At 39.1% G+C, this 16,859-nt stretch overlaps 1 protein-coding gene across 1 annotated transcript; it reads left to right on the forward strand.

Moving 5' to 3' along the window:
• The first annotated feature begins 1,492 nt into the window (after positions 1 to 1,492).
• Positions 1,493 to 16,618, forward strand: LOC124164182 (tetratricopeptide repeat protein 12-like). Its single transcript, XM_046541389.1, has 4 exons — positions 1,493 to 2,664; positions 2,794 to 2,991; positions 5,044 to 5,192; positions 16,157 to 16,618. Exons 1-4 carry the CDS (start codon positions 2,610 to 2,612, stop codon positions 16,397 to 16,399), a joined length of 645 nt encoding a protein of 214 aa, XP_046397345.1. The 5' UTR covers positions 1,493 to 2,609; the 3' UTR covers positions 16,400 to 16,618.
• Positions 16,619 to 16,859: the final 241 nt, after the last annotated feature.

Genomic DNA, 16,859 nt, shown 5'->3' on the forward strand with positions numbered 1-16,859 from the left:
GAATGGATAATATAAGTATCCGTTCCTTAAAAACTAATAGTTTTTTAAGTCTTGTTTTCTTGTGCTCAACCTTTGGCAACCATAAATAACTACATGGAGAATTAGTGACATACACAGTCTTAAATTAAGTTGTTTTGACACTCTCCGGGCTTCAGAATACCGTTCAGAGCATAAAATGCCTCATTGTCAGCTTATGAATTCTTGCTTTGATTTCCACCTCACTAGATGCTTGTTCCACTATGAACTGTTAACGTACTGCCACGAAGCTTCACGCTTTCTTTTTGGATGAATTGACAAATTTTGCAATATACATGCTCCTGAACTTTAGCGAATTTTATCCCAAGCGGCCACCAAATGGAAAAAGATCAATGGCCGCTTAAAGAGGAGATCTCCGAGTATAGGAGAGAGATTTTTAGTTTTCAGAAATAAGTTACGATAAAATGAGCCAGTAATCAATTTTCAACCTAAAACAAGCGTGAGTACCTGACAAGTGTTTTAAAATTGAATTTTTTAAGTGTAATCGCAGGGTATTTAGATTAGATGAGAGCAATTCCCATAAGATATTCTTAAGTATTTTGTGGATAACGAGGTCGGGGGCTTGTAACATTAGGATTAGCCGCTGGTCGACATTCAGCATCATTATTGGTCACGGAAAGAGAAGAGAACCACATTGCTCATCTGGGAAATACGCCCGCTTCCATTGAAAACACGTTGCTGAATAGAGGGAAGGAGGTTGTTTGGGCTGTTTCCACGGCAATTAGCTGATTAAACGAGCGATTTAATGGCACTTGAATAAGCAGGGAAGCGTTTTAGCCGAGTGGCTAAAGCGCATGTTTGCTGATCGGAGTAGTGACGAAAATTTTTTTTTGTTAACGTCGATTTATAATCGAACTGAAAAGCTCAAAAGTTCGAGTTAATAAAAAATCGAAATTCGAACCAAAATATCGATCAATCGAAAAAAATGAACATTCATAAAAAAACTGGTTGTACAAAAATATGAATTTATTATTCATTCGAAAAACTACTTAAAATACATTCTTGAATTATTAGCAGTAAATATTTACTAATTCACGCACATTAAAATTTTGGGATCACTGCTGAGAACCGGAGGAACTGCTTTGGCTTCGCTAAAATTGTTAAGAAAGATCAACTGAATGAAATGCTTTCTTGACGAACGAGGGCGCTCCCTTCCGATTTAATCGGCCTTAGAGAGAAGTCTATCAAATGGGACGGATGACGTCATCATCGGCCGATTGTGCCGCTGCTGAGATCAAATAATATGGTCAAGATCTAAAGCCTATATGACACCTCAGAATATATTGGCCAATCCATTGGATATAGGATTGTGGTCCAACTGACACACACCAATTTCCAGTCCAATATCCTTTTCACAATATTGGACACAATTACTTGCATTTTTTGGAATTTGGAATAGGTTCTATTTTCTCGCGGCCAATCTCCAATCGGATGTAAGTTATGTGGCCACAACTAGAAGTTCTTTGAAAAACATCAGGTTTGGCTGTAAAACATTGTTTTATTTTCAGAAAATTCGCTGGAAGTTTCTAAAATGTGGACGAAAGAAGTTGTTTCACAATTGATTGAAGCGTTAAAATCACACGAATGCTTATGCAACGTAAAATTATCGAAAAAGAATGGCGTTTTCTATCGGGACATTAGAACACTGTTTCGGCCAATATTGGTGCAAATATTGATACGTGTTGTACAATACGAAACGCTCAATAATTTAAACAATATTTCCCGCCGATTTATTGGCCAACGAATTGGAAAGTGTCATACGGGCTTAAGTTAAAAATCGAATTTGGATCGGTTAGAAGATCACGGCTCGATCTCAATCTTTGACTTATAAAATTCGATTTTATATTTATCCGTCACAAGTCCGGAGGACCTCAACTGAATTCTTCGGACGTCCCATAGAAAATTCTCCATATGCGAGGTAGCGCATGGAAAAGAACTAGTCCCTTACCTTGACTGTGTGCGATTCACACGCCTGTGGCTTAGCTTAGGGTGAGCTCTACCCTCTCCTGTCCAAATCAACCATTGGTTTGAAACCCTGAGTGAGTGAGGGGAGTGATCGATGACAATCGGCGGTAAGAGGGGCGGGATCGGTCAAGCCCCCCCTCCCCCCTGTCGTTGAGGTGGTGAATCACCGCAGATTTTCAATTCTTATCAAAATCCTATTCCAAGAGTTGCTCACCGAGAAGTCAGTATCTCGGTTGCATTTTTTCTCTCCAATCTCACACAAGATAAAATTTCGTTAAGGGATATCCATCCCACATAGGATCATGAATTTTAAACACTAATAACATCATGATAAAGGAAAATCATAGGCGAAATTCTACATCGCCTTCAAATATGTAGCTAACTGGCGGTAAACAGCGGCGTTGCGTGGTTACCATGGATTCACGAGAATTGCCGCGTTCAATAAAGGTGTTTACCCCGTTGCGTGGATACGAGTTCCAATTAAGCAATCGAATATATTGAGATGTGATTGAATGAGATTTACATGACCGGTACGACTGAGAAGTTGTGATCTTTGGCTACCTCTACAGATCATATTTTTTTATCCTGACGCAGCCAATTACAGAAACATGCCCAAAGAAGACAGGGAATTCGAATCATTCATGGAGAGAGTTGACAAAATAGGTTCGACTAGATTGTTTACTAAACGTTTTCACTACAACGTTGTAGATTATTTGTATTTTCGTGTCGCGTCGTCATTTTGTGTTGAAGTGGAATACCGGAAGTAACGGAAGAATTTCTCCTCTTTTTCAGGCTCGATAATTTCGAGGTTAACTTCCAAAGAGGAATCGGTTCGTGAGGAGGCGGCTAAAGAGGCTGATCTGTGCTTAGAGGGAAAGAAGGTAAAGGGAGATATTGACGAAGGGGCTTGTAAAATCAAACAAAACCGCACGGTCATCAATAAAAAAGCCTTTGAAGATGAAAATGGAGATCAGTATTCCCCCTCCAAAGGTTAGTATTGAAATAACTGAAAGTTTGATGTAATTTTAAAAACTCATGAAGGCATCACAGGATGATATACCTACCTTGAGGTGCATTAGAGAATATGTAAGGTGAATAATGGCATTCAATATCCATCTGTGAACAATCTTTTCACCCATAAAGCATTAATTACAATATGAGGGCTAGACCATTTATCTATAGCAGATTCTCTAAAGAATCAAAGAGTATACTCTCTCTGGGTAAAATTCTAATTTGGCAGAAACAGATTTTGATGAGAATATTTTTATAAGTATATAATCATCTCAAACTCTCATCCCAAAAGCGTTGTGCAAAAAAATTGACAAAGATCAATTCCATTTTTTTCAATCAAAATGGAAATATTATTTCCTCTATCTTCACTTCTAATTTTTGCAGAATAATTATAAACAATTAATTTTATAACGTTACCTGTTATAAGTCGCTATGTATGTGTAAATTAGTCTTGTATCATTTCCCATGAATAAAATCAACTGATTTGGGCGTTACTTGGTGGAACGAAGAAATATTCATCGTGAAACAAAAACAAGGTACTATTCCACAAACTTTATTTTAGCTGTCAACTAGTTTCGACGTTTACACCGTCATTATCAAGACTCTTATTATTATTAGTCTTGATAATGACGGTGTAAACGTCGAAACTAGTTGACGGCTAAAATAAAGTTTGTGGAATAGTACCTTGTTTTTGTTTCACCATGAATATTTCCCATGAAAGTTAAATTTTAATGTTTAAAACAATTTCTAAAGAATATTTTAAAAATATTATCTCAAGTATTAGCTCAGCGATATATTCTTTTTTTCATTCGCTGCATAAAAATATTATTACAAAAATAAAATCCTGGGGAAATACAGGAATGCTTTGAAAAATTAATGAAGCATCTACATTTTTTATCCACATATCATGGAGGATTCTGTATCAGAAATACATTAGGCAGACCCATAATACAAGGCAATAAATGTGCTGCTGTAGACTTTCAGACAATTTTAATTTGAAATTTAGCTCTCTTTAAAACTATGGATGCTGTGGATTAAATTGGTTATTTGTTAAAAACAATTTAAGTACTAAAAACAAAAGTGACTTGCAACAATCCATATTTTCATATTTTGACAAATATTGCTCTAATAAAGTCTGCAATTATGCAAATGGTCTAAATAAAACATAAATTTAACATTCGGATCAACTATTACCTCATAAAAAATTCATTTTTGCAATAATATTCAAGATTTTCATGGAATATTTTAGAAAATATTAACCTATACATGAAAATATCAATAAAGTCAATTATACTATAGGAGGTGAAGTGAAAATTATTGTCATGCAAAGTAGAAAAAGTATGTTTTAAAGGTACCAATTAAAATTTTTCAGCGTTAGTTTAAAAAAATGTACATATTTGTTTTGTTCCACCACACACAAACTCATTCAATGTATGAAACTGCAGAAGTAACTTCTTGAATGGTGGAAATGCATTTGATTAGAAAACATTCTTGGGTTTCAATAACTTCAAAATTACTGAAAATACACATTTTGTCCTGAGAGCAAGTTCTCCTGGCCTAGAAATTTAGCTACCATGCCCTTAAGGCTGCCTTGGAATTTGGATAGATAGCCAAATATCCCTGGTTACAGTAAAAATATATCATATTTTTCATTTTTGCCATTTACAAGAGGCCCTTTGTTTGGTGGTAAAAATTTTCTTTGAAAATTGACCTTTGAGATTTTCTTGGCTCGCATCTTCACTTTGGAAATTGGAAGGTTTCCTTCATAAGTTTTATTTGTTTGAAAAATTTAAAATTTTCCAGAAAATATTTAGTATCAATTATATCATTAAATTAGCTCCTGAAAATAAAATATTTATTTAGGTTTGTTATTTCAAAGCAAGACTTTTTCATGACCCTACAAACAACAAGAATATCAGAAATAACATTTCTGAAATAATTTTGATTAGTTCTGGTTGAACTCTTAGTTTTCATTTCAAGATGAAATAAAACTTTTCCCGCATTGAAAGCTGAATCTTATATTGAATACAGAAGTGTTCATGGCCATGGTATCAAAAGATGCAGATGAAAGATACCAACGAAAGAAAGAGCGTGAAAGAAAAGCGAAGAAATGGACGCAAGATGCTGAGAAAAGCAAACAAGGAGAGGACTACGAAACTGCATTGTACCAATACACAAAGGTGGGTGACTACAACTGACTCCAATCTGTACGTTTTCTCTCCTTCACAAATTATGATAATTTTGCCCGCCATTCTTCTACTGATATCCATTTCCCAGATCACCATTTTTCTAGGAGTGAAATTAGCCCGCTGAAAAATAATCCTATATTTACATACTTATTTACCACTTTTTGAGTGACTCCACAATATCATATTTTTTAATAAGACATTACTGATGTAGGTGAGATTTTATGATACATATTACATTTGTACTTATTTATGCGCTTATTTATTTAATTTGTCACCACAGGCAACAAAAATGTTTATACATAATTTTAGAAGTTTTTTAAATTTCATTAAATGTTTGGACAGAATCAGCTGAAAATAGATACTTTGATTTCATATTCAATGATTCAGATGATTGTCATATTTGACAGCCATGTTGAGCACAGGATAAAGCCCTTGCCCGGCAAACTGAAAGTCAATGGTGCAAGACAACCCTGGATAGGTTATCTCTGTATATAGTACTATAAACACCCATACATATGGGTGTTTTTTAGCCTAAGTTTTTAATTATTGAAACCTCCAGTGCAAAGGTGGATATCGGTGGCTAAGTTCTAACGACACGTATCTCAAATTTGGCCGCTTCGATATAGGGATCTTAAACAAAGTGTAACAACATTAAAAAATAGAATTCAAGCAAAAACAACTCTTTGTTTGCAGATGCATGCTTCTTTTTCAGTTTTATGAATTTGAAGATTTTACTTTTAGCGTAGAATTACAAAATATTAATTGTTTTTTTGCTCTCCTTAAAAGTTGCTATTTTTTATATACCTGTTGTTAGATCTTACAGTTAGCCATCGATTTGTTTCTGGGGTATTTGAAAATAAATATAAAATAGTATATATATAAAACCCTTTCCCTTGGGCTAAAACCTTGTTGCGGTGGAAAGGCTTGCGCGTTCCTATGACCCCTAGAGCTGCAATGGCGGGATGAATTCTAAATTATTCCCGATAGGGCCACCCATGCCAGATAGGTCGAAGGTTAGGAGCCACACGAAAGGTAGTCCACGTGATGGTGTCACGTGAAAAACACTGTGGGAATGGAAGTGGAAAACCCTACCAACTATATCTTCCCTGAAAACATGGAGTACAACCAAATGAGCCTCGGAATCTCATCGTCCGGGACCCATCCGCAAAGGGCGAGTGTCGGGTACGGCACCGAGGTCGGCAAGGTCCTTGCGGTCGTCAACATGCGATATCCTTGCAGACACTTATTATCATCATCAGCAGCAGCAGCAGCAATGAAGAAGGAAGAAAAGAAGACCAAGAAGATGGAGAAGAAGAAGTCAGATATAAATGTAGGGATGTGGAATGTGAGGACTATGATGAGGGCGGGGAAGTTAGAAAATATCAAAAGGGAAATGGATAGAGGGAGGATAGATATCTTAGGATTATGCGAGGTGAGGTGGAGGGATTGGGGGGGACTACTGGAGTGATGGGTATAGGGTTATATTTAGTAGAGGGGAGGAAAGCCAGCGAGGGATAGCTTTAGTATTAAACGGGAAGATGGGTAAGTGTGTGGTAGGCATAGACCAGGTTAGCGATAGGATTCTGGTGGTAGAAATTGAGGCGCGGCCCACCAACCTTGTGGTGGTCCAAGTTTACATGCCCACTAGCAATCATAGGGAGGAAGAAGTAGATGAGGTGTATGAACATCTCGAGGAAATAATTAGAGACACACCGGGTAAGAAACCTCTGGTAGTGATGGGGGACTGGAATGCTTCAGTTGGGGAAGCGAGGGATGGAAACAAAATTGGAGAATTTGGATTAGGAATTCGGAATGACAGGGGTCAGAAAGCAGCAGAATTTTGCAGGAGAAACAAGTTAATCATCACAAACACGTGGTTCAATCATCATAAAGGGCGAAGGTACACATGGAAGAGTCCAGGGGATGTGAGGAGATACTCTGAATGCACTAGATAACAAAATGGAAGTAGCTGCTATGTTTTTTAATTTCTCAAAAGCTTTTGACAGTGTGGACCATCAATTGCTTCTGAAGAAACTTAACAGGATGGGTATTCGAGGTATACCTAATGCTTGGGTTGAATCCTACTTGTCAGACAGAATTCAACATGTTGTTATCTCGGTAAATGGTGCAAATTTTGTTTCCCAGGGTAAGATCCCAATTCGAGGTGTTCCTTAAGGATCTGTCCTTGGGCCTGTCTTGTTTATTTCCTACATTAATGATCTTGCAAAAAGTTTTCTAAGCATAAATGGTGCTACCCCCGTAATATACGCTGATGACACCAACATTGTTCTCACAGCACCTACTTTCGAAGAAATGAAAGACAAATGCAAACAGGTGAGCCATACTTTAGTTACCAGGTGTCATCAAAATTTTCTAGATTTAAACATCACTTAATTTACTTTGCAAACAAAAATAAAGCAAGTGAAGTCCTTCCCATTAATTCTCAAATTTGTTGGAATGAGCATATAAATTCTCTAGCTTGTAAGTCAAGCTCAGCCTGCTACTTAATTAGATCCATTAGACCGACTGTTTCTGTTGAAGTCCTTCGGGGACTATACTGTGGAGAATTTTATTCCCACGTAGTTTACAGCATAATTTTTTGGGGTTCATCCTCTAGGGCCTTGTCCATTTACAGAATTCAGAAAAGAGCCATTCGGCTTATGACTATTTCCAAACATAATGCCCCCTGCCATTCCCTGACAAAAAACTGGATATATTACCACTACCATGTGTATATATTTTTGATTTACTTGTGTATATAAAAAGAAATCTATCCCATTATGTTAATAACCGTGATGTTCACCATCATTCTACCAGACAAGTTGATCAGCTGCATGTTTAAATTGCCAGTTGAACTTAAGGCACCATTAAGTGTAACTGCTTTTAAGACCAACCTCCTAAAATATCTGAAACTAAAAATGTATTATTCTATAGATGAATTTTTAAACAAAGGCATCATTGTATATTTGTATTTATTGTATATATATTCTTTAACCTGACGTGTCCTATATCAGTGTAACCCTTGTACTACTAGATCTCTGGACAAATAAAACATTATTATTATTATCAAATAGACTACATTATGGTCAGACAGAGGTTTAGGAATAGTGTTAAAAACTCACGCAGCTTCCCAGCAGCAGATGCGAATTCAGACCACAACCTAGTACTCATGAAATGCAATGTAAGATTCAAAAGACTTATGAAAGTTAGGACGGCGAAGAAATGGAACGTAGAAGCCCTGAAGGGGAGTATGAGGAGAGAATATCAGGAACAAGTGGACATTAGTATACGGAAGATTGAAAGTACTAAGACTGTTGAGGAAAGATGGGATAATATTAAAACTGGAATCATCAAAGCGGCTGAGAAGTGAATTGGTTACGTTGACATTAGATATTCTCAAGAAAATGGGTGTAGACTGGAGGGATAGGCGACTGATTCGTAATCTGTATGTGGCCCAGACTGCGCAAGTGAGGGTAGTGGACGGAGAATCTGGGTGGGCAAGAATGGGACGAGGAGTGAGGCAAGGCTATCCTCTTTCGCTGCTGCTCTTTAATGTGTACGCTGAAGAGATGGTGAGGGAAGCGTGGGATGAGTTACAAGCTGGAATAAAAGTGGGAGAAATGATGCTCAAATCAGTAAGATTCGCTGATCATCAGGCGCTGATTAGCCAGTCAGCGAGGGGACTACAGGCTCTAGTGGATGCGTTAGATGAGCGGTGTGGGGAGTGTGGGATGAGGATTAATCACAAGAAAACTAAGGTTATGCGGTTTTGTAAAGTAGGGGAGAGTGGGGCAAAACCGACCTGCTAAGCTATTTCATGAGAAATTTGGCTTTCTGCTACAAATATTTACACAAAATTAGCGTAATTGCAATATTTACTATTTAAAGAAATAAAATACTGATGCATTATTCTTTACTGATACAGGTTAAATTTATATGAATTTTTTTTCTAACACTGACAAAATGACGGTTTTGCCCCACTAGTGGGGCAAAACCGACACCCATATGTTTTACATTAAAAAAAGTTTATAATGCTATTTTTGGTAATTTATATTTAAAAAACACACTGTTTTTACAATGTACAGCAATATTTATTAATTAACAATAAGAAATTAACACTGTGTGAGTTTAGATTTACATTTTAGGAACAAAAGTCACATATGAAATTGTCATATTCTTCACAATTAGCGCACGCCTCGTGAGCCCATTCTTTACAGTTCAAACACTGAATCCACCCCTCCCTCTCTTTAGATCTTGAATATAATTCCTTGCAAAATATGCATGCCGCCTCGTCTTCTTCATATTCTTCCTCATCTTCGAAAGCATCGGTTTTCATTTTTTTCGACTTCTTTTTGTGTATTTGGGGGGCTGTGGCTTGGAAAGCAAGCTTTCTTTTAGGACCCTTTTTATTTTTATCATTCTTCGCCACTGTTCCTTTGTTTTTAGCTTTCATTCTTTCTTTTTTAATAATCTTTTTCTCCTCCTTTTTTTTCTCGTCTTCCTCTAGTTCTAATTTATAAGGTGACGATGTAAGTATGGCTGTCTTTCCAGGTTTTCTTCCTCCTTTCTTTTTAACTCTTTCCTTTTCTTGTGGAGGTTTCATGAGTAGTTTGGGTGAAATTTGTTTCCACACACTTTTTTCCATTGGAAGGGATTGGAGATAACTTGACGCCGATGTTGCTGCAGAACATGAGGGATGGTTCCAGGCTTCATTTTGTGCTCTAGAGGTTGATGGCCTGCACATCATATCATCAAAAGCAGGAAATGCTGGTGGCTGAGGATGATTAACACCAGATGAAGATGACTGAGGAAGGCTAACATCGGGTCTTCTATAATCCAAAGGCAGGAGAGATGTGGGATCAAATTGTTCAGAGGTCTGGGGCTGGATAGAACAAAGTGAAACTGAAGCTAACATCTGAGTTGGTGCAGTGTTCAATTCTTCTGTAGACGCTGATGACTGGGAGTTCGTAGGATCTGTTTCATCTGGTCTAGCAGTGGTTTCAGATGGAGCATACAGGTCATCAGGAAATATGTTCCTATCCAGTGGGTATATGCCAGTCTTCTCAAAGCCCTTTATGGCAGTTTGCATGAGGGCAGCCCTAGTAAAAGCCTTATTCACAAGCTTACTGATTTGGTAAATTGTGATACAGCGCCCAGGATGACTACACAACCACTGCCTAGCTTCCTGCTCATAGTAAGTGCTCAAAGGAGCCATAAATGAAACATCCAGGGGTTGCAGACGATGTGTTGTATGTGGTGGAAAACATAGTAAAACCACATTATGTTTCCGTGCCAGGTCAATAAGGTCCAAATTTTTTGCATGTGATTCATGCCCATCCAAAATGAGTAGAACTGATTTTTTCCTTTGAGGGATTTGAGAAATCGATGAATTTCTTGAACCAGACGAGGAAAGTTTCATTATTTATCCACCCAGATTCATGGTAACAGGCAAAGGATCCTGGAGGAGCGTCATCCATCAACAATGGATTTTCTCGCTTTCTGGGGAACACAAACATTGGTGGCATAAAGTTCCCGGATGCACTCATGCATGTTTCCACAGTAACGAGGATACCCCGTTCTGCAGATGATAAACTCCCAACTTGTTTTCTCCCCCGGAGAGCTAACACCTTTGAAGGTTTATTTGGGACAGTGAGTATCCCGGTTTCGTCCACATTATAAATATCATTTGGCTGAATTTTATATTCAGTGTAAATTGACTCCAAGAGATCAAAAAATTTTCCAACAGCACACTTGTTAAATCCTTTAGCTCGAGCCAATGATGTGTACTCGGGTGATCTTAATGTTATTTTAGGGTGCCTCTTAACAAAATTATAAAACCAGTCCTTACCTGCCATTTTTTCAACCATGTTGAAGGTATGATTGATAGAATTTCTTTCTGCTAAATCAAATGCCAGCCGCCGAAGATCGGTAATTGTTAATCCAAATAATCTTGCCTCCATAAACAGTACGTATTCAACGATCTCCTTTTCTTGGGCTTCCGTAAACACAGTGTCATATCGCCCTAGACGTTTTTCAGAGGCTAGCGCAGGTGTTAGCTGATTTTTTCGAGCTTTTTTTACCCGATCAATTAATGTTGATCTGGGAACAGCAAAAGATTTTGATGCTGCAGTATATCCCATCCGTCCCTCAAGAACTGCATTTACAGCCTCCCCCATCCCTTCATGAGACCAACTCTGCCGATCTGTCTTCCTGACATAGTTCCTCACCATGTCTAAAACAAAATTTCAGGTGTATTAGTTTCAGGATCATAGCAAAATGAGGAATTAACATCCAGTAGGCTAATTATAGAAATGTTGTTAAAAGACTATGATTTCAGCCCAATCGATTCAAGTTTGGCTGAGACGATGGAATCTCAATATTATGCACAATTATACACGAGTACAGCTAGTACTTAATAAAATGGGTTCTATTACTTTAATAGATATAGTGAAGCACAGCTGATAAGTTGAAATATCATGGGGCAAAACCGACCCCGGTCGGTTCTGCCCCACTTTCTGTTGACGGTTTTGCCCCTAGGTACACAGTAAAACAAATATGGCAATTTGAGGTTATCCAAAATCATTAGCTAAGCTACTCGTACGTTAAAATATAAGTAAACACAGTAAATAAACACATGTACTCACCTCCGGTAAATTAGATTGATGGTTACACTTCTCAAATCAAAATAAATATGACATTAAAGTTGTAAAAGAAACTGGTTAAAACTTCAGAACTCTACATAACCCCAACATTGTCAAGCATGCCAACGAAACCAAGCTCGATCTGCACGAAATGGCGGCCTCTTCAACTAGTTCATAGTTTTGCCGCTGGATAGCAACACCTACTGGGGAATATTAGAGGGGTCGGTTTGACCCGCCTGGTCGGTTTTGCCCCACTCTCCCCTATAGCGAGCGAGGAATGTGAGACTTAAGATAAAAGTAGGTGCGGAAAACCTTGAGCAGGTAGAGCAATTCAAATATTTGGGCAGCACAAGGAAAATGGACACAGTAGCAAGGACATCAGGAAGCGTATTGCACTAGCAAAGGAGGCGTTCATGAACAGGAAGGAGCTTCTGAGAGGATCGTTATGTAAGAGTTTAAATAAAAGGTTAGTGAAGAGTTTGATTTGGAGTGTAGCTCTCTATGGTGCGGAAACGTGGACACTGAGGAAAAATGAAGTCCTTGTGAAGGCTTTCGCGGTGTGGCGAAGATTCAGGGTGGAGGTTTTCGGGGTTAGCACCGCGTAGATTGGTCTCTGCAGACAACAGTTTCGCCGGCATTGCAGCAGGCTTCTTCAGGTCAATGAAGTGGAGATCCGAGGTATCGCCCGTCTCTTATACACCCTGTCGGAGGCCGGTGTCTTCTCATTGGTTGGTTCATGGGGCTCAGTTGGCTTCTCATTGGTCCGCCCCTCTTGGTGTTGTCTTGTCTCTCTGGGTTTCTTTCTGAGGACTCTTTTCCATGTGTTTGAAAGCTGGTATCCGTCCTCCCTGTTGAGGTTTCTCGGTGTCTTCATTATCTCAATAGCTTCCCTAATGATCCGCGGGAAGTATCTTTTTTCCATAGCAATGACTTTTGCATTGTCGTAGCCGGGATAGTGAATCGGCCCACTCCATGTGTGCTCAGCTATGGCCGAGAGGCGTAGTTGCTGGTTCCTAGTAGCTCTTTGATGTTCTTGCAGCCGCACCTTGAGGGGTCTGCAAGTTTGTCCGATGTATGCACTGCCACAGCTACAATCGACATGGTAAACTCCGCAATGGTTTCTTGCGGGGACTTTATCTTTGGCCTTGCTCAGGAAATTGGAGGTTTTTGTGGGACAGGAGTATCTTGTCACTATTCCATGCTTCGATAGCACACGTGCTATCTTTTCACTCGTCCCTCCCACATACGGTAGGAAAGCGAAAGCCGTAGGTTTCTCCACATCTCCTGTTGTAGGTTCAGCGGCCCTTTTAAGGGCCTTGTCAATCTTCTTTTCTCCTTTGAGGATGGCATTTTTGTTGTATCCGTTTCCCTGGAGCGCCTTGCGTATGTGCTTCTTCTCATTCTCCAGGGAGGAGGCGTCCGATAACGTCATGGCTCTTCTTAGCAGGGTTCGTATTATTGACATCTTCTGTTAGTTGTGATGATGCGACGATGCATTTAGGTAGCGATCCGTGTGTGTCTTCTTTCGGAACACAGCGTTACCCAGTGTTCCGTTGTTCTTCCTTTCGACCAGGACGTCTAAGAAGGGAAGCCGTCTATTTTCTTCTATTTCCATCGTGAATTTGATGGAGTTGTTTTGACTGTTGAGGTGCTTCAGGAAGTGATCCAACTCATCCCTCCCATGTTGCCAGATCACGAAAGTATCATCCACGTACCTCAGGAAAAGCTTCGGCTTCTTGTGGTAGGATTGCAGGGCCGCTTCTTCAAACTTCTCCATGAATAGTTCCGCGATGACTGGTGAGAGTGGAGATCCCATCGCTGCACCCTGCATCTGCTCGTAGAACCTCTTATTCCAGAGGAAGTAGGAGTTTCTCAGGTAGAACTCTACCATATTCGGGATATCATGAGGAAGGCCTTCATCAGTGAGAGACCTCACGATATCTACTGCTTCACCCACAGGGATGTTGGTAAACAGTGACTCCACGTCGAAACTCACTAGGATGTCGGCCTCCGTCACCCGTGTTCCGTCGCAGATCTTGACAAAATGCGCCGAGTTTTTCACATGGGTGGTGGTCCTGCCTGTGAAAGGCCTGAGTGATGTGGCCAGATATCTTGCCAACTTGTGGGTCGGGGCGTCAACGGCACTCACTATGGGACAAAGAGGGATGCCCTCCTTGTGAACTTTGGGCAACCCATAGAACCTGGGCGGTTTTGGAGCTGTTTCCATGAGGGTCTTCCGGTCTTCGACAGGAATGGACGATTGTTTGAGCAGATCCTTCATTTGGCGTTGTATCTTGGTCGTCGGGTCGGACTTCAGCTCACGGTACGTGTCAGAATTCAGTAGGGAGCGTATCTTGTTCCGATAGTCCTCCGCGTCCATGACTACCGTAGCGTTGCCTTTGTCTGCTGGGATGATTAGCAGATTGTCGTCATTTTTTAACTGTATTAGAGCCTGCTTCTCCTCCTTGGTGATGTTGCTCTTTGGAGGCTTGGACTTCATTAAGAGGCGCCCCACTTCATCTCAGATGTCTCCAGATTCTTCTTTTCCGAGTTTCCGGACTGCATTTTCCACTTCCGTGATTATCTCCTCGTGCGGAATGCGACTCGGAGCAATGGCGTAATTTTATCCTTTAGACAGTATGGACATAGCAGCTTTACTTAGAACTGTGTAGCTAAGGTTGACCACGGCGGGGCCCTGAGAAGGGCCGTCAACATTAGACAAAGTATGCTGCCTATCATGGAGGCGGACAAATTTCTTCACTTGCCTCTCCTTTGTCCGGGTGGTTGTGTTAGTCGATGATTTCCCGGTTATTTCATCCAAGGTTTTCCAGTCCTTAGGTGTGAGAACCGCACTCAGCTCTAAATGCAAATGATAGAGATGTGTAGAGCAACGGTCGAGTTCTGCTCGTGTGTGCTGCACTCTCTCCCTCAAGAGTGCGTGGCTGGCCCTCCGTAGTATTCTCTTGGCCTTCTCCGACTTGATGTGATGTTTGATGGCGACACAGGTTGGCATTGTGTCGGTATCTCTGCAACGTTCGAGGAAAGCGAGAGAGGAGAGGAGTTTTCCTTTCTTCTTCCGCAGTTTCTCAAGTTTCCTCGATTTCCTGGAGGTATCCTTCCCGTAGAGGCAAATGAAGTCCTCCGACCCCGAAAACCTCCACCCTGAATCTTTGCCACACCGCGAAAGCCTACACAAGGGAGGGGAAGGAAAAGAATAGGATTTTTGGATAGATTGAAAGGGAGTTGGCTTTACAGTGAATTGAAGAAGGTAGTGCTGGAAGGAAAGGGAGGTTCCCAGATCACTTCTTTAGTACTCCATTGAAACCTACCTTAATCGGTAGAATGCTGTAATAATAATATATAAAACAAAGTCTAAAATTCACTGGGGCACGTTTATAGGGTGCATTTTACTAGACCAAGTAAAAACTAGCTCGCCACAAGTCAAGTCATATCAATGCTGCTCTCTAGGGGATATTTTCATGAGATTTTGAGCGTCAGTCAAGCATTGGTCTAGCTTTGTGTGAACTTTCCCAAGAACGGGGCAAGTTTACACAACAGATTTGGACCAAAAAAACATTTTTTATTGTTAAAAACACAAATAGGACAAAATCTGTATGCATAAAATTTTCACTGTATTAACTGCTTTATAAAAATACTATGTCTTAAATTTCCTCAGGTAAAACATAAAAAATAGATTTTTTTTGTAAAATATTCTCATGCACGTTCCCCGGGTCTACTCTATATAGATTAAATAAAGAAAATGCCTTTCTAACGAGTCATTTTAATATTTATTTTTGTAGTTTTATTCAATTATTTTCTTATAATAAATGGTGAAACTAAACTTTTCATTGGTTATTAGGCGGCATGAAGTTGGCTGGATCAGCGAGTAAATAGATAAATGTTATTTTACAAAATTATCATTTGTGCTTAAATCCAAACAAAATGTATCCCCTTATCTAGGATATGTAGAACTAAGAGTAAATAATTCAGAGTTTTCACCATCCAAGGTAAAAGAACAACTCAGAATTTCAATTCAAATATAGACCACTCATGGTAGAGGGATTTTCACGCTAAAACATTTGTTTATTATTTGCATTTTTCAATGTGATTCTGAGGATGATAAATATTCAGCTCAACTGAATCTTATCCCAGGAAGAGAAATGTTATCATGAATTACTGAGCAGCCTGAAAATAGATATCAGGGGGAAAAAATATTTGAATGCATATATCATTGATTGCATGAGTAATGCCTTATAAATATGGGGACCACTTTGTTTTGCTTTCAACAAAATAAAAACTTTTCCCTAATTACAGGCGATTGACGAGCAAGTTAACTGGCCAAAGCTCTTTGCTGAAAGAGCGAAAGTTCTTCTAAAATTGAAACTCAAAAAGAGAGCTATAGAAGATTGCGACAAAGCATTAAAATTGAATGAGGACTTGTTATTTCTCAAAGGCGAAAATGCAACTGATGCAGACAAAACAGAAGCCAACCTTTTATCAACAGAAATAGAGTCAATCAAAGAGGAAGTGCTGGCATTAACTTATACTGAAACCTGAAGAATATTTACATATTTTTGAAATACTCACGAGTTTAAAATAAACACCACTATCAGTTTCTTGTATAACGGAAACAAGTTTTTTAAATAAATAAATGTTGAAAAATTTTCATCCCTATCATAGTGCCTTGATAATTTATTCAATTAGCACTTGTTTAAAAAATGGATCTTAAATGTTGTAAAATATCCAAGAAAACTTAATAAAAGAGCAAGTAGGTTAGTTATGATTTGTTCTTATGTGGGAGGGTGTTTCAATATAAAGTTGTGGTAGACACAACTTTTCATTGGGTTCCTCCCCTGATATGATCATTGACCTCAACACAAATATGAACATTTACAAGTTTTTGACAAAACTAAATATCTTAAAGTTAATCCTTCCCCCAATGCTTTCCATTACTAATTTTAGTCTGTGTGTCATGGATCCTACAATTCTGGAGCATATAAATTGATATCTTTGTTCC

The sequence above is a fragment of the Ischnura elegans genome, chromosome 8 (genome assembly GCF_921293095.1).
Source record: "Ischnura elegans chromosome 8, ioIscEleg1.1, whole genome shotgun sequence".
Lineage (NCBI taxonomy): Eukaryota > Metazoa > Arthropoda > Insecta > Odonata > Coenagrionidae > Ischnura > Ischnura elegans.